Raw genomic sequence first — 25396 nt, 5'->3', positions numbered from 1 at the left:
AATTAATCGGTCCGAATTTTGCCCCAAGCGCAAAACAATAACCTTTCCAGTTCCCACTGTGTAAAGTTCCAACCTGTTACCTAAAACTGAATTTCAATTTATGGGAAAACTTTGTCTTCAAAATTGTAAATCTAGATGCAATTTCTATCCCCAAAAGTCAAAATAAAAATGCGTCCTCTTATTCACAACCACATGCAGAAGATACGACATACGAGGTATAAGTTTATGCAGGCAAGACGGGACCACACACAAGGAGCAATTATTGTTTCCTCGCACCTAGATTACATGTAATAGCATGTAATTATGTCCCCAAGGTTAGAGTAAGCACTGAGCCGGATAGTGTTATTCTTCTCCGACCATTGAATCATACGTATCACATATTTTAAAAGATATATCCACTCCATGTCTCGAGTATCCAATCATTATTTGGTTTGCCACATCACAGAGAGAATTCTCCAATTAGCATTAACTCACATGCCTTTACAAGGGAACCCATTCCATATATTCAGGAATCAACCATCATGTCTAAAGAATTTCTCCTTATGTAGCATAGAAAACGCGGTAATAAGATATAATTGGAGAGAAAAGGATCGTTGGGCAGGTCAAAGGAACCACAGATCATTTTTCATTGAAAAAAACTGTTTCCAGCAGAGAGGGAATTACAACCTGGTTCACTTGCATACCAGACATCACTGTATACATATTTCTATTAAGGGAGGAGTAGGAAATTAAAATTGGTATCATAAAGATTTTCTATGAGACAAAGGTGGCATGATACAAGTGACTCTCATAACTACAGATCCCACAAAGGGATACACCTAGAAAATTAAAGCTGAGAACAATCTAAACATTACATTGGCTTTCTTCCAGCAACAAACTTTCGAATTTTTCTTCGGCCAGACCTGCACGATGCAAAGTGAGCACACCAATCACTAGATATCCAAATCTTAGAGGAAGCGGCCGATACAACCCCTGTTGGCACAACAAGATTAAGAAATCGCATTGGTGCAACTGTGAGAGGGTAATTTTGAATTTCCCCTATGAGTCTAGAGGTGTTATTGTATATCACATACGTGTGTATCGTCGGGGAATCACTACATTTGTCCCCACTGCATAGCCATGTTCAATTCCTACCAATTACGGAAGCAAAAATGTCCAAAGAGAATTAACCAAAATAGCGTAATTCATGGTTTGTAATCGAACCATTTTCAGGATCAGTTTGGTTAGAAAAATATAGTATAATCAGAGGGTTTTATAAATCAAGTACTCTCATATATTAATTAAAATAATGACAGGTCAAGTGCTGTCCTACAGCAGATCTTCCCAAGACCCATACGAATTCCACAAACAAAAATAGGATACATTGTGACATATCTAACAACTGACAGACCACTTCACGCATAGGAGAATCACCCTTAAGTCTTAACTGGAGTGTACATATTACCAAGCCTCCTCCACAATTTCACAACATACTGAAATTGGATCCCCAAGTCAAATCTTTGACAAAAAAAAGGGTCATATCTTTGGGAAAAAAGTTTCTGGAAATAAAATCAAAGAACACTGGGAAATCTAAGAAATTTCTATACAATGTTGAACAGCTTACCTATCGTTAGCGTCTAGTCCTAGGCTTACAACGGAACTCAGCCAAGAGCGCTATATGATCAGAAGACCATTCTGGAGAAGGAAGAGCAGTATCTTTACGCAAGCTATCCTCATCCAGGAGCTCCAACAGAGACTCCACAGACAAGGAGTCGGCTACAGGGACACATACATTTCCATTAATCTCATAAGACAGCTTAAACAAATTAGAAACTGTCCAGTTATGCTAGGTTGGGGAAGGGGGAGAGAAGCAATGACACTATAAGAATACAAACTACCAAAACTTATTTCAATGAAAAACTTGTGCAACTCCTAACATACCTGAGTAAAATATGTAATCATGAGTACCAATGAAATCTCTTGTGCAGTTCGTAAATAGTGGCTCATTTGTGGTGGGATCCATTCTCCTCCTTTGTTCCAGACCAAGACCGACACCAGCTCTTGCAAATGATGAATATGCACTTACCTAGGGAATACATGCCATGAACACAAATATTGAACATGAACACAACAATAGGCTACAACGTTAAATATTTAAAAGAGAATAACAAGGTCATACCAGTGGCAGCTGATGTGTTAATTTGGCAGCAGGGCGAAGAATGCCAAGTGGGTCAACAGCTAATTCAGGATGAAGTGGATCCACCTTCCCCATAGCAAGGAGCGAATGAGGAGCACTGTATTTCAAACCAAAAAGTAAAAAAAAAAAAAAAAATCCAGTAATTGAAGCTAAAACTGATGGTCCAAGATAAAACTGCATGTATCAGATTATATTATCGAAAGAGGACAACAAATCACCTTCCAGGAACTGAATTGAAATCCCCACACACCAGCATTGGGATGTCTGCACTAGCAGCAATTTTTTCCAGCCCTTTCAATAGAGTGTGGACCTGATATTGACAAGAAAATAAAAGTTACTTTGCTACATTAATTCCAAAGAATGTAAATATGTTACTTGAGAGGATGGCCTCAGGCAAGAACCTGCCAAAGTCTGACATCCTTCAACTCTTGATGCACATTTACATGTGTGTTTGCCTGTTTCAGAAACATGAGAGATACAGATCAGGAGTCCTCCCCCTAAACAACCATCTAAATCAAGGGTGTAAAGGAATAATAAAATATAGCCATGAATAAAAGGCAGGAATAATTAGGAACACACTAGAAGACAGCATCGAGAAAGCAATTTGAGAAATTTACGGGAACGACACAACAATTGGCATCAAACAGCGTAATGTATCCGAAAGAATCTCTATCAATAGATTTGTTCATTGAATCTTTAACAGGACAACAAAGAATCTGAAAATAGTATGATGTCTAATTCCGAGGAAATTATCATTGATTTACCTTCTTCTCGATGTAACGAGCAACAAGAAACATTTTGTACTCATTTCTTACGCTGATGTATACATATTTATAATTATATATCTCCAACAAGCCCCGAGCTTGTAATATTTGATTCAAATATATTTTTAATAGAACACGTTAATGCTGAAAATAAAATAACAAGTTAAAATCATAATAATAAATAGAATTCCAAAATAGAAATCTTACAACACAAACAAGCTGGCGCTTTCCGGGGTTATCAATGCCCTGGTTACCGAACTTGGCTTCAAGAACCAAAATTAGTGCAACATTATCCTGCGTGGAAGAAAAGGGAAATTAAATATTTGTCCACTAAAACTGAGATGATATCAAACCAAAAAAGTTAAAGAACTATCATAATCATCATACAATATTTAATATTAAACTAGCTGTAACCCAATAAGCTAAAAAAAGCCTTTAAAATCTGTAAGTATGGTACCTTGACCAATCGACTCAAAGCATTCTTCTTTTGAGCGCTAGGAACCAAAGCATCAGTTAGAGATTGTGCAGCTTTGTTGAATTCAACCTACATTCAAAAATGCCAACGATGAAGCTGATACAAAGGAGCTCATGACACATTCTTTACGTCACATTAGTTACCTCATATTTCTTGACATGTGAAAATCTATCACGGCGGAAGAAAGTAGCACAACCATCAAGGGTGTTGATATTCCTGCTAAAAACCTGCTAGCAGTAATAGCATGGTGAATCAATAACATGTTGACTTTATCATCTAAATTAGTTCTAGTTTCCACCAACCTCTGTTGTTTTCCTTTTAAACAGAGCGTGATAGCCATGCTTATCCAGCTCAGGCGCAAAGAATTCCTCAAAATGATCACTTTGAACCTGGCCAAAGAAAATTTACACCAGAAAAAAAAACCGTTAAGAAGGAAAAAACTTTGTGAAAAGGATCGAAAGGCCTTTAACATGGTTCAAATCCAACTACTGTAGGCCGGTCAACTTGCTGAAGAGCCATCATGTATTTACAGAGGGCTTATAAAAAATATTTTTTACTAATAGATTTACAAAACAAATGCACACAACAGTCCCTTTTAAAGAGTCATCCGTAAAGATGAAAATATTTTTATGTTTTAAGCATCTTTTGACTACAATGGCTAATCTAGCTAAATGGCTTTTTAACAAATGCAATCAACCATTCCACGAAAAAACTGTCATGTTTTACGTTTTACTGCCTATAATTTTCAATCTCCACGGGTCTAAATCTTTTCACATGTTCACAATCATAATGAACTCAAATCCGATATTAACATCTAAAATATTTAAAAAGAAGAAACACACACAATTTGTGTACCTCCTGAAGACAAACAATGTCTGCATGATAACCAATTATTTCTCGGAAGAGGTTTTGTCTGCGGTAAGTCCATGAAAGGGCCCAGGATGGGCAATAGCTGTATAATTCGCTTGTAGCATAAACATCAGATAAAATGTTGTATGAAAGCACAGTAAATGTCCCTGCAGATGAAATGCGACTATCCAAATCTAGATGCCCAGGAACATCTATCCCAATAACAGAAATCATGTGCCGTGGAATAGGTGATGGAGCTGGAATCACACGGGAAGTTGATAAGGTACTAGCAGGACCCACAGATAATTTTGTTTCTGCATCTGCTACAAAGCACTCAAATTTAAGCACATGACCAATATCATCAGCTGTTGGTGTATATGTCTTGGATCGTCCAACTTCAAACCATGTTTCACCACCACTCCTCTGAGTAACTGCAGCAGGATACATCGCAGTGGTGCCATTTGACAAGCTAGAATTTGATTGAGAAGTTGGCAAATTCATATTAATCATACTTGATGCTGTGCTACCAGTGCTATTGAAGCGCCCAAAAATCTCTTCCTCCTCATTTCCATTTTCATTCACAGCAGTAGCAGCACGCTCATGCAGAACTCGATGGTGTTGCCAGGCATCAGAAAAACACTTTGGAGAGCAATGGTAACTCTTTGCAACAGGAATTTTGGCCTTAACACATCCAAGGCATTGTAATGTAGCTTGCTCCGTAGGATGAACCGTACAAACTGCGACTTTTTTATCACTTTGTACACGAAACCTTAATAGAAAACCAAATATTAGCAAGAAAAACCAGTACTCCATTGTCAAATGATATTCTATCATGTATGCAACTTCTATCCAAGTATTCATATAAAGGGGTTGTCTAAAAATAGTCATGGTAAAAAAGGTGCCTCAGACCAAGCGTGATATCACCAGCAGTATTCAATTACTACCCTGAGATTAAATAAACCAGAAATCTTAATCAACACAAACAAAAAAGGAAATTTCCCATAAATAAGATCAAAGTTTCTCTGGATGTCACAGAAAGGCTGAAGATAATATTTATCAGTAACTAAATTTTCATAAATAAACAACATTATCAGTCATAACATTATATTTCACATCAACATCAACAATACCTGCTCTCGAACTGTTTAAGTTACCCAAATAAGTTTCTCTTTATGAATCAATTAAAAGCAAGAAAAATAAAGCAATTAAAAAATTGGCAAGTGGTAGTTCAAACCAACATCCACCCGAATTAGATATTGATATAAAAACTATAATGTAGAGCATGACAATCAGTTGTGAAACACATGGGACGCGTTTGCATGGTTTGCCGCCACCGTCGTGGAACCGCCATAACCCTGACAGGAACAAGCTGCGACAACAAAATTCCAAGCTAAATCAGATGTGTAACTATAATGGCATTTTTCATGGAATATCGGCGATTTTATGGGTGTCGCGGAATGAAATGGCGATTTCACGGCTGTTGCGAAATGTTTTAATTTATTTTATTTTTTCAACGTTTTACCATTTTTTTTCCTTTTTCCATTAAAAATTATCCAATTACCCAAATTATCCACTTATTTTCATTTTTATTTTATAAAAATCCCATGACAACAGCGGCAACCGTTCCGCGAAATGCCAATTGAACTGGAGTAGCAGCCTCTGTGACGCCCACGCGTCCATATCGGCAAACGAGCACATTCAGTTGACCCGTGGAAAAAAACTTAGTTTTCCACCAGGGCATTAATGTGTGCTGACATTATACCAGACAAATCTTATTAGAAAGTTAGACCTTTCCAATTAACACATCAAAGACAAAACACCAGATATAAACAGTGTAAAAAATAAAACGCGACGGCAAGCTGTTAGCGCCAAACAATAATGAAAAGCCCGACACTAATGCCATTCAAATCCGGCAAAATATGGAGAACAAAATCTGACGAAAAAGGGCATTTGAAAATGAGATAGGATATAAGATCAGCTCCCATACAATGCATTTAAGACACATTCTTGTAAGTTATAACCATTGTTGTATTCCATAAATTTCCAAATAATTTCAGAGTTGCTTACATACTACTGAATTTTATACTCTCCCAAAAAATATCTGCAGATTAAGATCATTCAGTAGACGATTCTCCTCCAAAATCACAATTAATGTTAAATACAAACAAAAGGCAGAGAAAGATAGAAAAGCCAATCTCAGAACCCACTAAATCCTCACCACTAGTTAACACACTAGAAAGCATTCAAACAACCTACATAATAGTATGAATTTTTTTTAAAAAAAATCAACTTAAGAAACCCTCGTGTTCATAGCTACACATGCATGACCACAATAAGAATCATAATAAACAACAGAGCCCACAGAGAAAGCAAAACATCATCAATCATTGGGGCAGCGGAAAATTTTTACACATAAATCAAGCTCAGAAAAACTAACCATTTATATCTTAAGAAACTCCCATCAATAGGGTTCAACTCAGTGACATCATCGGCAACAACAGAGTTATCGGGGCGTTTCAAAAGCACATACGGCGTCAACTCGCATCCTACTATGGGTATATCGGACGGCAGGTGCACCCTCAGCACACTCAGCATTTTCCACTGAACTCTTGATTATTCAATTTCTCCCTGTCTTCTTCCTCCGACTTCGAACGAAACCCTAAACCAAGGAAATGAGCAGATTTATGAAGCAACAGAGGGCGGTCTTGTGGCGGATCCGCCATCACGTGGTCGCAACGCCAATCGCCAGCCTTGCTCTTTCAAAACCCAAATAAATTGCAAAGGAGGAGATCGAAAGATAGAAAAAAATCTCTACCGGAAAAGGGAAATTGAAAATCTGGGAAACCTCGAATCAGGAATAGAATTCACAGATATTCAACCAATTCGATTTTAATTAATTAAAAAGGAGAGAATCAATTGATTGGAGTATTAGGGTTTTACAAAAGTGTGTGTGCGCAAGAACAAAGCTCATCTCGACACATTTTTATAAGAGGGGAATATGTCTGCGTACATGCATATTACTATACGCTGCACACACTTAATAGTTAAATCCTTTCTACTATAAAATCTTGTATATATTTTTTTATGTTTTTTTTAATGATTTGTGATAATTTCTTGGTGAACTGGACGACATTATTATAATCTCGTCTCAAATTTATAATCTTTATATATTAATAACAATATATGGATTATATTATAATTAAAACATTTAAAAAAATTTAAATGGGCTACTCGAAAGCCCATGGATCTGGCAAACTTTAATGAAAAAATAATAATAACATAGTAGGTCTCTTGTAAAACGGTCTCACGAATTTTTATCTGTGATAACCCTATCGATACTCACAATAAAAAGTAATATTATTAGCATAAAAGTAACATTTTTTCATGGTTGACTCAAATAAGAGATTCGTATCACAAAATACGACCCGTAAGACCGTCTCACATAAGTTTTTGCCATAATAATAAGATCTAAATTTTGTTTATTCAATAATTTCATAAAAGTACCTATTGAAAATAATATATGACATACCATGCATAATTGAGGCCTTCATAGGAGAATATATCTCTTGGTTGCTATAATCTGATTTTGACAAGTTACGGGAAGATTTAATGTTTGGTAGGTTGCAATATTTATTAAATGTTCAATCTTATTAATTTCAATATGGACAATTTTGTTTCATTGATCCAATTTCATTTTGCCTGCGACGAGGCTTGAAACTCCCATTAAAAACTTCATTCCTTCATTTAGAATACAATTTCTGCCGTACCATCTTTAAGTGTACAAAGGGTTTGGCACACGGAAACTTTCATCAACGGAGAAATGAAGAAGCATCGTCCATGGAAAAAAGTGAAAATGTTAGCGTTAGTCATTTTTCAAGAGTGAATCTCACTGGCCAACTAAAAAATCGTCCAAACTTTTATGCGTTGAATTTTTTTCTTTCGTCCTCGTGCGTCCTCCATTAGACGGGAGGAAATAATGATCTATGCTTACCGGATAGTGTTTTAGTTGCTGATAAACAAGTAAGAATTGGCTCAACCAATATTTATGGAATTTGACTTAATAAAAACCATTCAGGTTCGTTGTCAATTAGACAGATGAAATTGTGGATATCCAATGATACTCGTTTAGCTATGTATGTTATGACCCTTGAGCGAAATATGATTGGTGGGTTAGAATTGTGACCCAATTATGATTTTTAATTGTGTGATTTTGAAGCCTTGTCTACCAAAATTGGTTTCTTGGTTTTCGTCAACTTGAAGTGCTCGTTAGAGAATTTAGTCTCCATCTGTTTATGCAACAATTTTTTGCAAATGTTAACATAAACAATCTTGAATAATTGAAGCAATACATTTACGAATAATTTACTCTCGTGTTTCAGTTATAGGAGGAGGGAGCATGTTCCTGTCTTGTTACGTTCACCATTGTGGGCGGGCGCGAGGCTCGTGGGGGTAGCCACGCCCGGGGCATTTCCTGGTGTCTTGGTAGACTTAGAGTCATTTCGCATTATCCGTATTATATCTCATTCCATGGCAAGGCATCACTTGACCCCTCGACCTACAAAATCTCGTTCTTTTTGTTTGTATATTTCAAGAACATCTACAAATCTTAGGCTCTTCGCTTTTGATCATTGCAAAAATATATCTCAAAACTTTAGGAACCCTATAACCATAGGATAGGTTCTATCCCAGTTCCAGCGAGTTCTTGACAAGTGTACCTAGGCCTAGATCAATAAAAGAGAAGCTAACTTCCAATAAATTTTAAATTTTAATCCCCTCTCCCATCTACATTAAAGGAAAACTAATCGACGATACCATAAATCAAAAACTTCAAGAATGTCAGGATGAGGTGATTAAAGTTATGTCAAAAAGATTTTCACATGCACAAGTATCCGTGCGACGGAGCCAAATCAAGAAAGAAAAATTTACTCATAGAAGAGCATTATTTAGGAGGTTCCATGCAGTAAAATGTGCATACGCAGTGGTTTCCTGTGCATCTCCCCCAACCTTGCGGCTTCAAGGAGCATTTCTGCATGCATTTGTATGAGTTGCATTTTCTTGATCTCGTCTTCTCATGGCACCTGTGCTCCGGAATCCAAACAGAATGTCCTTCAGTCAATCCCCAGGCTGCACCCAAAAATACATTAAAAGAGAACAAGAGGCATCAGCATCCGAGCAAGTATGTAGTAACATAACTGTAACTAAATAAACGAAGACTAAACCTGAAGATAAGCTAAGAATGACGAGGAAAAATATTGCCGCAGATGAAATCTTCATCCCAAGTTCAGTTGAAAGACACCACCATCGATGTTCTAGCTCCAAGCCCAAGTATTCTCTTTAAAAGCATTAGCTCAAAGAAAAGCACCACTGTTTATGGAAGAAAGGGCCGGAAGTAATATAATATATGCTAAAGTAACAGAATTTGTACTTGTAGAAAAAGGAAGTCTTCAATGGTACATTAGTTTAAAATATTAAAAAAAAGGCATGCGAGTATTTAAATATGGTAAAATAATATCAGTAAGCTTGTTCAATAAAATCACACACCATGCATGCTCGACGTATCAAGAGAAGACGTAATCGTGTAACGTATACGTATGTCGTAGCAACTCAGTTAGTGAATGCTTAGCAGGTCCTTTACTCCAGCACAAGTTCTTTTCTTTACATCCACTCCTAAGTTGAAGCTAGCTACACTAACTCATTTGGTTTAGGATCCTAACTGGTTTGAATCACATGAATGACGTTGAGCTATACTTGCCCAAATTCAAAACCCGATAATTGCAAATTTATATGGGATCAACTAATCAAGAAACTGTGTAATTTTATTGAATAGTTCATTAATAGCTAATACTAAATTTATATCAGAGTCCAAACAATGGCTTGAAAAATAAAGAAACCGAACAAGGTGCACAGCATACACGCCTATTTTCAAGAAAAGATATAGAGGAAATACATCCAAATAAAAACAATCTAGATAAAACCAAATGATTATTATCAAATGATCGAATAAACCAACTCAGGAATACAACGCTAGCATGTTTTACTTATACGGTCAGAAATCAATCTGTTCCAAAATTGGTCTAAATTATCAATTTCAAACCTGTCCATTACACAATCAATGAAGGAAAATAGAGGCTAGTCCGATGCAACAATTTCCAAAAAGAAAGACAAAAGAACAAGAAAATCCACAGAATCCATCCAACCCTCAGTAACCACCCTTGAGATCATTGACCACATCGTATGGAATAGGAGTGACAGTTTCAAGAGTTGCTCCCTCCACCATGAAACCAGGTTTGGGTCCCTCTGGCTGCCTCTTGGTGCTAATGATTTTACCTTGTGCCTTCGCCTCGGCCTTCAATTGGTCGTTCTTTTTAATCCTTTGAAGGATTTCCTCGTGGCAACGTGATGGCTGAACATGCTCAACACGGACATGTATTCTCTTCTTTATGATTCGGTTACCAACCTGCAACGAAAATAAACACCACATTTCAGAATTGTTATTTCCTCATGCCAGCTTGTGGTGAAACTTAACAGCATATCAATGGAGAAAGCATAATAAAATTTAGAACCATGGCTTCATTATTTGCTGCATTTTTTGTTTCTACAGCTCGAAAGATACATAAAACACATAGAAGAGAAGGCATATAAACGGCTTTCTCAGTTTCGGCAGCAAATGCCTACAGTTTCAATAGTCCAATGCTCAGGCCAATTGCATCACATGGTTATATCGACTCTCTGAATATAAAATGCTTCACATAATTAAAATTACATTAAAAATTCCTAAAAATGGGAAATTCTCAATCATGCAATAACAAAAAAAAAATGCATAGCTAAATGTCCAAAGGAATGAACCTTTATCACCAACACAAACTACTCTCGACTGGAGGTGGGAAAAAATACCGAATTTTCGGTATGCCGAGATTAACGTACCGAAAAAATGCCGAATCTACCGAAATTTCGATATACCGAATATTTCTGTACGGTACGGTAACAATACCGAATTTTTCGGTACGGTAACATATTCAATTTGAAAATTTCGGTATATATCGGAATAGCGAAAAAATATACAAAAATTTTAAAATATATAATATTTTAAAATAATAAAATTATAAAAAATTTAAAATGTAAGGTTTTTTTCGGTATAAAACGGTATATACCGATATCGTACCGAAATCTCGGTATACCGTAAAATCTCGGTATACCGTACAATTTCGATATAATCGGTATGCTAGTTATATGCATACCAATTTTCGGTATACCAAAATTTTCGGTACGGTAACGATATGAATTTTCTTATACCGTAATTTTCGGTACGGTATGCGATATAACTCTCGACAAGTTACTTTGATACCCAAACTCAAGGAATTTAATACTACGAAAATTACGATTATAGCAAAATATATAAAACAACACACAAACGCCAACATCGAGAAAGACAGTCTTAGATATCCAAGGAGAGCGAATACAGCAGAACCTCTCAAGCCTGGCGAAGGCGAGAGCTCTTGGGCGGCCAGTGCGAATGTTTGGAGAAACAAACCTCGCGTTTGTCATCATCGACATAAAACATTTCATCCAATTGCGCAACGAAACAACCTTTACCTAATTCAAACGTGACATTTCTAAAACAATCCTCACAACAATCATTTTCAACACGCTCAAGCAACCCACAAACCTCCAATATGAACGAAAAAGCCCCAGAAAGCAAATTAAAGTACCACATCAACAAACAAAGTAGAAATACAGCAAACACATAACATAAAAGCAGACGCCATGTTCTTACCTGCTTATTGACTTCAACACCGATCGCACGCTTGGTGACGTTCCAGACCCGACCCGTTCGCCCATGGTAGAACTTGTGGGGCATACCTTTATGGATCGACCCGTTAACTTTGACATCAACGTAGTCTCCGACTTTGTAAATACGCAGATAGGTGGAGAGATGGGTCGGACCCTTCTTGCGGAAGGGGCGAGAGAAAAGATCCCTCGTGCGTGCCCTCAAACCGTGACCCGCCGGCATTTTCCTGTGTTGTGTGAAAAGTGGATACCCCCGGAGCTGAGGTGATGACGTGACTAAATATTACGGGGCAGGGGCACTAGGGTTTTAGAATTTTAGATTAATGGGCTTTGAGTGGACCTCCAGCCCAATCATGTTTTTAATTTCTACTTTTGTATTATTATTATTATTATATATTTTGTTACTATTTTCGATCAAAAATTATTACTTATCGGCTATGGCTGTACGTTCTTCAATGGTACAGATGATAATTGGTCGGGACGAAGATGTATTTGTCGTTTCTATTTTCGTCCTCAAATTATATATCTGCTTTGATCTCCGATCATATTCCCAATTCTACTTAATCGAGGAATTCCCATCCCCGACATTGTGTTTAGCCTAATCCCCATCCTCGCTAGAAATATTTTTTTTAATGAAATTTCAAATATTTATTGAATTGATACAAAAAAGTCTTTAATTTTAATTAAAGGGTATTTTACAAAAAATAAATGACATGCGTAAAACTAATATTACTTAAACAATATATGTATCATAACATTAATAATTCATAGTTCAATAAACAGAAAAGATATAACTTGTCAGCATCATCATATTACTTTTTTCTTTCATTATATCACACCACTTAATGTAGTAATCAATATTATTGTTAGTGTATGACTTCCGCTCCTACAAAGTAATAAGACATATAGAGAAAAAAATTTAAAACACTTTACTACATTAATAAAAACAACTTATTACTTACCTCTTTATCATAATCGTTTTCAAATTTTTGATCTTTTGAAGCTATAGAATCTAATAATACAAAATAAATAAAAAATATTATAAAATTAAAAAAATAAAATATCATAAACGCTTTTGTTTGGAAACTATTTAATACTTTGACTTTCACTTCATAACCATATCGAGCACACATCAAAGATTCCATAATTTTAGAATGAAGCCGATTACGATGAGCACTTAAAACTCTTTTACTAATATTGAATGTTGATTCAGAAGCGACATTCGTTGCATGAATGACCAACAAATTCTTTGCAATATCATGCAAAATCAGATATTTGATCTCATTCGTCTTCCATCAATATAAGATATCAAAGTCACTTATATTTCTCGGCCAGAGAGACTCTTCTAAACAATAATCCAACTCCAATTCTCAAGTTCAACATTAATATTAGAATCCATGAACATCTCAAATATTTATCAGCATAACTACCACGTTTAAGAACCAGAGGCCTTAAAGATAAAGATTGTGAATATTTCATTTCCTGAGATTGTTTGAATTTCATTTTGTACTCTTCAACAACGGCGTACAACGTTTTCTTTAGTTTTAAATCTCAAATAAAGACGTATCACCATAAACAAGAGGATAATAGAATTGAATTGTCTTCTTTTTGTACCACGGATATAAAATGTCCCATTTGCCAATAAACATTTCATCACATCCCAATACTTTTCAAACTTTAATGTCATATTTGTTGCCATTGTGTTCATCACATAATCATTCTAAAGAAGTCAATCATCAATTGTCAACTTAATATCACAAATAGTTGAGAAGAAAAGATTTATACCTGAATACTTGGTCCATGGAAACACCTTCGTGGCATATAAAAAATCTTCAATTTAGACTCCCAATTTTGACCAATCTTCTTCTTCTGTGAGAACTATTTTATATTAACTATCATGGTGTTTCAAACAATCAAACACATCTTCATATTCCAATGTTGTGTTAAACATTAAATATGTAGAGTTCCAAGTTCCAATTTCTTAGTGTAACCTTCAATTGCCGAGCTGTTTCAATAAATTTTTCATCTCTTTTTAAATCCGACACTTTACTGAATTGTTTCAATACTATCACTGATTAATTATAGTTCATCCCTGACAACCAAATTCAAAATATGGGAAAAACACCGCATGTGAAATAATTTTCCTTCTAAAATAAGTGAATTCGGATGAAGCTTATCTAGAATAAGCTCAATCATATCATTATTAGTTGTGCAATTATCAAGAGTTAAAGTAGATAATTTACAATCTAAATTCCAATCTAAGAAGCAATCAACAAGGACATTTGCAAGGACCTCGGCAGCGTGTAAACATGACACCTATATAAATCTAGTAAAAAAAATACAATAAATTTTAACAGTGATAGTAATATTATTAATGATAAATAGAAGTACAAAGTCAAAGAGATAATAAAAAAGTTACCATACAATCCAACTTGTAGTTTCCATGAAGAATCGATGAAGTGTGAAATGATTCTCGTGAGTCCTCTTTTTTGATTACTTGACGTCCACATATCAATTGTCCACGCAATACGACTAGCATTTGAATCTAATAATTTCATTGTTTTATCTCTTTCATGTTCAAATATCTTCATGATGTCGTTCTTAATTATGTTTCAAGAAAAAACTTTAAGTAAAGGTTGTAAGGCATTAGAGCGGTGTAAGAAAAAGTGGAACATAACACTTCATATCAGAAAAAGAATAAACGTATAGGAAATGACGACGATCATAGCCTACAATTTTGAAAAAGGTACATGCACAGCCTCAAATTTAGAAAATTGAGATACAATTTTGAAAAAAGTTCATGCACCCCCTTAAATTTAGAAAATTGAGACGCTCATGTGCCTCTTCTTTTGATAATAAGGCTCCTGCAATCACTCATTGATGATATGAGAGGCCTATAAATACCGGTGATTGAAGTTCCTAAGCACACACTTCATAAAAACAAAATACACTATCTACAGAGTGTGTTGGAGTGCTTAGAAGGCTTCAATCGGAGGAAAACAGAAAACTTACAAATTATTCGATGGCCGGAAATAACGGTCGATCTGCTTCCGCATATTGTTTTATCATGTTTATAAATATGTTGAAACATGAATTTTGAAAAAAATTCTAAAATATGGTATCAGAGCCGTGTCACCTCTGTCTTGAAAATTTGTTTTCATTTTCTGAAAATCCGATTTCATAAAATTTGAAAAATTTCTTTCTAGAGTTTTGCGTAAGAAACTTGAAGTTCGAGGTCGGACGTAATAATATTAAGAAACTTATCTGAGAATTTTGTTCTCGGTTGCACCTTGAAGTCTTGAAAATTAAATAAAGTTTTCGATTTGAAAATAAAATGAGAATTTTTTAGAACAAATTTTTTAGATAAAATTTTTGAGAGCAACGAATTATTCAGAAGATGAAGAAGGTTTGTAGAAGATAAATTATTACATGCATGTGATGTGTTGTAATATTAAAAATGAAGACCAATGAATTGCATGTTTGCATTCAATAATTTCAATGCAATCAACTTCAATGCAACGCGATGTGTTAAAATTATTGATAAAGAAGATCCACACAATTAAAAAAATTGAATACATGTTTTCAAATTGTGTCGGTCAATGCATTCAAATTTATTATTTTTTTAAAAATAATAATAATAAATGATTTGAAAATAAATTTTAATATTTTCAAATTCAGTGCAATATTCAATACATATTTATAAATTAATTTTGCATGTTAGATATTATGTGAAACATTTGGGTATTTATTTGATATGAACATGCAAATTTAATATTATGCATGCATTTATTTTTGAAGTTTTTTAAATGCAAATTGTATTGAAAAATATTTTGGTAAATCAAGATTCACATTATGTTCATAGTAAATTATACTGAGTTGTTTATAATTTACTATCTTTAATTATTTAGTATGTTGGACTTATATGATACAATCATGAAATATTCATGGTGTTATCGCATGCACAACTAAATAACTATTTTTCCCTAATGTACATCTCACACTCTGGCCAGAAATTTCATGCACTACTATTTCGTTTGATCACATAGGATATCCATACCCGTAGATGAGCAGTAAATTCCCGACTATAATACACTGACTCCTACACATTTCGCAATTGCACCCAACCTCGCCACCTTATGACTCCCGCGAAGTCGGTTAACGAGTCAAAGCAAAATCCTAGTGTGTAGAGCCTCAGCGTTGTCCCGGGTCGTAAGGACTAATCATGTACAATCACAACCACAGATTTTTCCTCTGGATGATTGATAACCACTTGGAAAGTTCGATGGAGAGATGTTTGGTACAATCATCGTATGATTACTCATCTACACGATTGGACATCTCTATGCCCTTACCACGAAACACAGTACACAACATCACATATGATAGTCTCAACTTCAAGTGGCCTTTATTTTTAGGCGGCTGAATCGACTATGAAAGAATTTAGAATATACAGTGTTTACAAATGAATTTCAAGATCGAATTACGATTCATTCGTATCAAAGTATAATCAAAGACTTTATCAATGCTTATTGCATGAGTATACATATAAAATAAAATGAAATAATAAAAAGTTAAATTATAGTAAAATAAAGATTATTTATTACTCAATAAATTTTCTAACCAACTGTTGTTTTGCATGACATATACTCTAACAAGAAGATTATAATTAAATCTTCTTTGTGCGTTGCTTGAATTTTCTGGTCCGGTTTAAATTTTAATTCACTTCTTTTGGTTACATAATGAAGCTTTTTTTTTTTCCTTAAGTTCCTGCTCCCACCTTCTCCCTGATGTGGGGTCTGCAGATGCATTTTTAATCCCTCAATTTATTTTTCGCTCGAGCTGCACGCGACTCTAATAGGGTATCTGTTTTTCCTGGTTACAAGACCGCTGTTCACGGTTTGTTTCAACCTACCCGTGCAGGCAGTGCCTGCACGGGCAATGAACGGCCCGGATCACTCCACATGAGTGATCCGGGCCCACCTTCCTGTAAAAAAAAAAAAAATTGGCTCGAAAAAATCCGAGCCGTTGGATCGACCCCTGCAGGCAGTGCCCGCAGGAGGTAGGATCGACCGAACCGCTGTTCACTTAACTGTTGTTTTGCTCATTTGGTACTTATAATATAATATAATATTCTGGCGAGTTGCTGAGACTTAATTGGTTGAAATTAAATGATGTTGCATTTGTATGTGAAATGCTCAGGATGAGCTGGTAGTTCAGAAGCTTATGATGTTGCATTTGTATGTGAAATGCTCAGGATGAGCTGGTAGTTCAGAAGCTTTCACTTTTTTAGGTGGCATTCTTCATTTTACCTTGACCAATATTTCTCTGTCTTTGCTGGCACACTGTACGGAGGAAACAAGATTTTGCATAAAGATGAAATGGTAATTAGCAGGCATAAATCTGGGCCCTTTTTCTACTCCAGAATTACAAACAATTAGTAGACTTTTATGATGGCAACGAAATTCCCTTTATCATACACATTGCTGAAGTTGTATTTATGCATTAAACTTTTGAAGTGAGCATTATTGCATCCTCACGTTTTTGGACGGAGGATGACTTTTTAAGTTCATTTTTAGTCTGTATGGATTGTATGTTTTTCGGTATAGTTTACATACACCGCCTACAATTTTCGGATTCGGATTCGTGAGACTATAAAAAAATCATTTGATCATATTTGTACCTGCGTGTGTTCGCCTAATAGACATAATGTTGTGCATCGGACACTTAACAATTCATGTACTCGTGATATACTCACCTGGTACAAGCAGTCTGTGTATGGGCTGATCATCATGCGTAGATGATTGGATTTTTCCCTGTCGCGTGTTAGACGACTGGATTTGCATGTAAAGTACGAGTTTGCCTGATACTTGGTAGTAGTACCTATACACATCTCTTTCCTTTGCATCGAGTCATGAATTGCGAAACCTCGTTTTAAGATTTTGACCTAAAAAAATTAAAATACAATATTATGTTACCAAACTCGATGTTTTAAAAAGGCGTCGTCTATGATCATTTAGGCGCTAGGAGGTCATTCACTGCCTCGATTTTTTGTAAAAGTAACCCCTCTAGGGTTTCCGTATTAATAAGTTGCCTAGGTGGTGACCAGGCCGTCTAAAACCGTACAGGAGGATTAATATATATATATATATATATATATATATATATATATAGCAAGGGTGTTTCCTTGACATGTCGCATACCATCGTGGTTTTTTTAATAGTTACTCAGACCAAAACACGAGATAGGCAAACTTATATGGTATTTTAGCTATATATTATCCCATATTGAACGGCTTATGAAAGATATTAGATTTCAACTTAAATTTTTTTTTTTTCACCTTATTTAATGAGTTTGTTGTGTTGTGTCTTGATGTCTATGAATGAAGTGCGTCTGTCGCTGCTGAAACACATGTTTTCGTACATTGCTTTTAATTATATTACAGTCAAATTATTATCATGGTATTTAATACCTGAAAATGCATTAATTCATATTGATAGTACTTTTTTTTTATCCCCTTAGTCAAGGTCAATTTTTTTTAGGGAACAAAAAAGGGCATGCAGCTGATTACTTGGCTTCGGAAGCAGTAAAGTACCAACGATGGTACAAAACTATCTGGACCAGCAGACATAGATGAAATCATTGAAGAAGACAAGATGAGAGAATAAGCTATTTGAGAAGGATTATAGTACGCTAATCGTTCTATGACGGGTGATATTCCCCCTCCCCTCTCTTGTAACCATTTTTTTTTTAATATTATGGATTCTTACCATTTTCGTTGTGAGAAATTTATTTGATAATTTCACATCCTCCTCCTATCTGTCGCAGTCATATTCCAGTCCCGCTGATTGCGGGTAGTTTTCTTAATTTATATAGGTAGCTTTGTTGTTGTTTTTTTTTTTTTGTAGTTTCTTTTTCCGAGATAAACAAGTCTCAAGTCGACACTCAAGTTCCGTCAGTAATAAGGACAGTTACATAATATTTTTGTAGTTTGATAACAATATCTCATACTTAAAAAAAGAAAAGAAAAGAAAAAAAGAATGAGAATACATAGCTACTTCACAATGATAACTAATGGGCATGTGTGGTGTAATGAACTATAATATACCAACCGACAATTTAAAAGGAGTTGTACCCTTCGGGAAAAAGAAAAGGGCCGATTTTCTTATATATATAGACTCACCCCTCCTAAATGCCTGCCTTGGAAAAATTCTGCAATATCCAATATTATTTTATTCATTCGTATCGCTATACATAATATATATAATTAAAATGTTGATATTATATGTTTAGTATAACAATTAACTAAAAAACCAAAAGATGTTCAAAAATAAATAATAGTTTAAAAACTCCGATCCCCTTGATTGTAAATACACAGCCACAAAATATCATCTCCTCCAATAATTTATCTGCATATATATATATGCTTATTCTTTGTGTAGTAAAATATAGCCAAAGAACTTTGTCACACCTGTAAGGTTGAAATATGAAAAATTCAAACTAAAAATTAAACAATGTTTAATATATTTTTAGAAATTCGATTGGAGCTGGTCTCATTTTAGTTACTTATGAGAAAGATCGAATTCTATGTATTAATCAAAGTCCTTCAATGAATTTTGATTAGTCTATTTTAAAATAAAAGAAAATTGTAATGATTATTTCAATAGACGTTAATAGTAGCAATTGTGTGACATACAAGTTAGTGAAGAAAACAAAATTATTATAATTCCTCAATTTTCCTCGGATCCATGTTCATGACAGAGACAAATAGAGCCTGCAGACCATACGTTGCCTGAGAGAACATATATATAATAATATATGCGTATGTAGAGATTAAATTAAAATAGCTTTGTTACTCATGAGATTGAATGAGTGCTCAATTCCGAGAAAACAGTTAGGTTCAAAGATGTAGATCCAAACTCACGTGATCTTGCATGCCAGGCCTGGATTCATACCCGAACCGATGCTGAGAATTAGGGTTGCTGCTAGTAAAAGATGTAAATGGAGTCTGCCCCTGATACTGATGCATCGGCATCATCATAGAGCGTTCCCGAGAACCGAAAGACGATGAACTATGAGCGTCCGGGATACGCCACAGCCCCAAAGGGCTCCCATTAATGGCCGATTGATGCGAATTAAACGAGCCATAGCCGCTGCTGCCATAAAGCTTGCTGACGGTATTACCTGTACCGCTTTTGCTACAGCTGTTCCATGAGTGATAAGACAAAGGTAGGGAGAGGACCGATCCTAGGCGAGAGTAGTTCATCGGGCCGTAGACTTGTGCCTCGGACTGCAAGTGGGCTCGTTTCGCATGCTGGCGCTCCCTCTTGTGCGCGTTCTGGTGGCCCCCCAGTGCTTGTGAAGTGGGGAAGTTCCTGCAGCAGTAATGGCATTCGAATTTCCTGTTGCTACTGATATCTGAATTGTTTTCCTTACTTCCGATCATGTCCTTGTTTGCATCACGATCCTCTTCTCGATCATTATTGTTAACTTTGTTGTTCTCATGGGGGTCTTCGCGAATACAGTTGTTGCCTCCGAATTCTTTGCCGAAAAGCCTAAGGGCACCAGCAGAAGACCCCTTCTCTTTGACGAGCGGCGTGGGGCGAATAAAGGGCAACTGGGCGAAGGAGTCGACGTTCATGAAATCTCGAGTCTCGCGATCCATCTTCGACTCCAATGGAAGTTACTACACAAGCTGGAGTTAGAGAGGCCGGGTGTAAATTTATTTTGAGCACTTTATCTGCAGAAAGCAAATCAAAATCAGCCTAGAAATGAAAATGGGAGTGAGCAGCTAATGGAGAAAAGCGAATGTGAAAGAGGAGGGGATTTTCTTGAGTGTGGTGGTGGTGGTGGGGTAAAAAACGGGGAGTGGTCATTGATCCATTGATTAATATTGGAGCTAAACCTCAATTCTTTTGATGAATGAACTGGGGATCAAGATAAGGTCCCCCCATGCAGCAACTCTTTCTCCGAGTTTTGATAGCAATATGTGATATAGAATATAAATGGACTTGTTTTCAGCTTCAATTTTGGCCTTTCCCTCCATTTACTTTTAAAGATTTTTATTTATTTATTTATTTGAACTTCGATGCATGATATTTATTGTTCCAAGGATAGAAATGACTGTCATTGTCCTACAATAACGACCACTCCTATCACTACTTCTTTATGAGTATTTTTTTCTCGTTCTGTGTAGAAAAGAGGGTAAGGAATTGAAAATAAACCCTTATATTAATTTCAGCATAATTTGCCTAAAATAAACAATTTAATGTGAACCATCAAAAGGTCAGATTTCATTTTACATATCACCCCTTTTCTCCATCTGTCACACATATATATAATACAATCTTTGGTCAAATATTGAAATATTTACCTCCCTAATTACTTTCTGATCAGATTGATATATAGTTAAAAGCAATGAATGTCGTGCATGATGAGATCATTAATAAGTCATGTTGGTAATTAGTTATTTGAATGAATTAATGAAATGAGAGAGATGCGAGGAGAAAAAATGTGGAAGGGGTTGGGTGGGTCTGAGCAGGGATGAGGTACAAATACTTCTTAAATACTTGTGTAAGTATTTGTTGGAGCCATTCTGTGCACTGGTCCTAAGAAATCCAACCAAGAATATTGCATACAACATCCATTAAATTTTGTTTATCCAACTTATTGAAATATGAGCACTTATATTATAATACGTATACAACATTGCAATTTTCGGAAATTTTAATCATTTTTCATCACGTCAGCGATACATCGGTGACATATCAACGCTGCATTGTAAAAAGACTGAAATTGCAAAAAACAAAGACAAAGATAACAGACTAAGTGAGCTGTACCTGTGGTCGATGGGGCCTGAAACCAAAATTTAAAAATGAATTATAATCTTGTTATTATAAATAATGCTAATTAAAATTCAGTTAGCAAATAATAAATACAATAAATAATACGTAAATACACAAAAAATTACAGTATATTACATAAACAAACAAGTCAATACATATTTGAAATATTTACATAAATAATAATCGTCTAGCTATTTTAGAGGAAAAATATATTTCAAATTTGTATAATCCAGTTTCAGATCATATATTTGTCAGTCAACGATATAGCTAGCTCATTTAGTCTATTTTGTGACATTATCAATCGAAGATAAGTGTTTGTTAACTTCAACTTCGATAGCTTCTGCTATTAGTATGCTTAACAAAATCTTATAGGCAATATAAGTATTTGAGAATAAATCATTCAGTTTTACTAAACACTGTAGCATCTTAAAAAAATTTTGAAACTCTATACAATACTTCATCAAGCTAGTTAAAGATTAACTCGTTAACTTCTCTAAACTCAACAAATGCCCCAAAATCTCTTGATATTGTTTAAATTGTTCAAAGCGAACTTGAAAAGTAGATCGAGTTTAATCAGTTAATTATGAACAAAAATTATTCAAATGACTCCTCTTTTTATTTAATATTGGGATAAAAAAAACTTATTTCAGCAAGTCATCAACTCAAAATATATACGTTAGACCTCCTCAAAGACCGAGCCTAGAGACGGTGACCTCCTTGACCTCATAAAAGGTCCGGCCCTAACTAAGTCTAACAATCAGCAATTATAAACACGATCAAAGTTGTTCTATATATGGTTTTTCCAGGAAAAAGAAGAAGGAAGAATTGATGGTCCAACCCGATTGCCTGCATGGGATATTTTTGCTGTTACAATGTTAGCAATGCCTTAATTAAAAGAGTGGGTAAAACCTGCATGTGAAACTGTCCCATGTATAAATAATATTAATACCATTTAATTCATAACACATGATGAGATTCACCGTTAGGTCTTCTGCTGCAGCACGTCCGTACACGCGAGCGACTTATTTTGTAGTTAAGTCCCCTACCTTTTTATTTTAATCTTTATGTACGGAACTGATTATTTATTAATAATTGCTTATAATTCAGGCCATGGTTTTATTCTCGAACCATAACATAGTTTTTTTTATTCGGCTTTGATCATAAATTTTTTTTATGTAATAATTTTCTTATGAAAACCATGTTTTAAAATTATTTAGTTTTGTAATAAATTTTTTATGCACGGAAAATGAATTATTAAAATACTTTCTCAAATCGAACGTAAAATATTTTTTTTTGGGGTCAGGTTTTATAAATTTTATCACGTACAACACATATTAATTAATAATTACATTATTAAAAACATTAAATATTTTTTTATAGTTAGGTTCACCATAATTTCTCTTCAATTTCATATTAATTAGTGCATAACGTTTTACTCTTTGACCAGCATGCTTTTAATGTAGTCTAGTATAAATTTTTATTTTAAAATAAGAGACATAATTTTTTTAAAAAAATTTCCCTTTACACGAATATGTAATTATGCATAATCAATTAAAATTGCTCAAATTAAGATTTTACACATTTAGATCATATAATCATTATAATTTTTCATTATGTAGTTAGCTACATATTCATATTTATTATTTCTTTGGGTACTGCATCATTATAAATTCGTACACTTCATTTGTCACACCTTAATTATTGTCCCAACGGAAATAATTATATAGTTGGTTGGTATTTCATATTTCTAATAATAATACCAAATTAGTTAAATTTCATGTCATGTCTGGATTAAGCGCACTAAAAGACATGCTTCAACGCAAATGGCGAGTTAGTATTGATTACATAAGAGTGATACATAAGTACTTTTAAAATACACACCATGTACATTTGCGAAAAATCAAGTGCATGGAACCAAAAACGATTAGAACTTATTTACATTATAACATGAAGTACGTGCGACCCACGTAAATATCAATTATATAATAAATTTTTTAAAAAAATTTGATTTTCTAAAAAAATAATTTGAATCATTTTTTTTTATTTATATATGTTTATTATATTGGCATATTAGATGAATACTTTAAATAAGAACTTATATATCTTACTTTCAAAATTGTTTTGTAAATTAAAATTCAATATATTGATTTTATGTTATATAATAAATGATAATACGAATAATACATAGAATGAAATGGACTGAAACAAATTTTTAAAAAAACTTATATATCCAAACACCATATATAAGGCAAAATAATCTAAAAATCAACCAAATTATGGATTTTATCGATGCATAAATCGTAATTTACATAAGTGAAGCACTCTAATGACAAACAATTATCAATTTAAAATTCTTATGACCAAGTCATCAAAATAATATCAAAACTTATGAAATAATAATTTTGATAGTAAAATATAATCCATAATATTAAATTTAAATAATATTTAACCTCATATGGATTTTTTAAACGCTTTTTTAGAATTTTATATCACAAATAATTAATTTTATATAAGAATCAATCTTTTGTAGATTAACATTGATGACTATTAATTTCTTGTTAAAAACAATTTTAAATAAATAAATCAACATATGTAATGAAATACACAATCAAATAAGATTATATGGTAAATATCAAATAAAATCTGATATGGTCGTTTGAGGGACAAGCATTGAGCTACAATAGCTCAGTTTTTGAAATATTGATAACTGAGAAATTACACCGATTTTTGTTTGGAACATTTCATGTTCGCAATCTTACTTGAATTTAATGTTAACAAAACTTGTTATTTTGTTACTAATAAACTTACCTAAGTGTGCAGTTAGCTGAACGTAATTGAAGCTATCGAAGAATGCAAACTGAAAGTACCAATTGATTAATCGAACTGAACCAGTACAATTGATGAATCATAAACCAGTTCAACTGATTGTTCAGCTGATAGGTGGTTCAGAAGAAGACCTTCAGAAGCCTAGCCAGCTGATTAAGAGTTCAACTGATGAAGAGCCCAGCTGATCAGTTCAACGAAAAGAGTTAAATTAATTCAACTGACGAGTCAACTGATTTCACCAGCCCAACTGAAAATCAGTTCGGATGATCAGTTCAGAGCATCAGTTAGAACCAATCAATTGCAGAACATGACAAGCTTATTCAAAGGAATCCAGTTGTATACAAAGGTACAAAAGCAATTGTCCAGTTAAAAGAAAATAATAGACGTTGCATCAATATTTAAAACCAAAATGTTCCAGAATGGCTGTCAGAAAGTACAGACATTGTAACGTACCCTAATTTTTACTACTTCAAAATTTGAGGAAAAATTTAAAATTTTCTTAAACATAAAATCTATAAGGTCGTCACTCATCATTCAACATATTAATATTTGAAATCAACATCACAAATAAATTTTCCAACAACATACTTGTTTCAAATGTCTCATATCCAACATAAAAGAAGAGTATTTTAAACTTTTCATAAAAACATAAACTTAGTGGTCCTCGGGTTTAGCC

The 25396-nt window shown here is 34.3% G+C and overlaps 3 protein-coding genes across 7 annotated transcripts; all 3 read right to left on the bottom strand.

The window, feature by feature from the left end:
- Positions 1–593: 593 nt before the first annotated feature.
- LOC142547141 (carbon catabolite repressor protein 4 homolog 1-like) lies at positions 594–7276 on the bottom strand. 5 transcript variants are annotated; one of them, XR_012820594.1, is made up of 13 exons: positions 6702–7276; positions 4271–5033; positions 3718–3804; positions 3559–3645; positions 3398–3484; positions 3148–3234; positions 2578–2631; positions 2395–2486; positions 2159–2273; positions 1921–2065; positions 1604–1755; positions 1074–1130; positions 594–972 (listed from the first exon to the last, which is right to left on the bottom strand). XR_012820594.1 is itself a non-coding variant. In XM_075655258.1 (12 exons), exons 1-11 carry the CDS (start codon positions 6857–6859, stop codon positions 1610–1612), a joined length of 1821 nt encoding a protein of 606 aa, XP_075511373.1. In that variant the 5' UTR covers positions 6860–7276; the 3' UTR covers positions 594–972; positions 1604–1609. The 5 variants fall into 5 exon arrangements, 4 of the variants coding, with proteins under 4 accessions (XP_075511373.1, XP_075511372.1, XP_075511375.1 ...); XM_075655258.1 differs by lacking the exon at positions 1074–1130; XM_075655257.1 differs by lacking the exon at positions 1074–1130 and having other exon boundaries at positions 594–902; positions 6702–7275.
- A 2953-nt stretch (positions 7277–10229) lies between these two features.
- LOC142547140 (large ribosomal subunit protein eL21z/eL21y-like) lies at positions 10230–12326 on the bottom strand. The gene is made up of 2 exons (XM_075655256.1): positions 12039–12326; positions 10230–10721 (listed from the first exon to the last, which is right to left on the bottom strand). Exons 1-2 carry the CDS (start codon positions 12273–12275, stop codon positions 10464–10466), a joined length of 495 nt encoding a protein of 164 aa, XP_075511371.1. The 5' UTR covers positions 12276–12326; the 3' UTR covers positions 10230–10463.
- A 7359-nt stretch (positions 12327–19685) lies between these two features.
- On the bottom strand, positions 19686–21086 carry LOC142544883 (zinc finger protein GIS-like). Its single transcript, XM_075651909.1, has one exon. It carries the CDS (start codon positions 20712–20714, stop codon positions 19950–19952), a length of 765 nt encoding a protein of 254 aa, XP_075508024.1. The 5' UTR covers positions 20715–21086; the 3' UTR covers positions 19686–19949.
- Positions 21087–25396: the final 4310 nt, after the last annotated feature.

The sequence above is a fragment of the Primulina tabacum genome, chromosome 5 (assembly GCF_025594145.1).
Source record: "Primulina tabacum isolate GXHZ01 chromosome 5, ASM2559414v2, whole genome shotgun sequence".
Lineage (NCBI taxonomy): Eukaryota > Viridiplantae > Streptophyta > Magnoliopsida > Lamiales > Gesneriaceae > Primulina > Primulina tabacum.
This window is presented reverse-complemented; position numbering and strand designations above follow the sequence as displayed.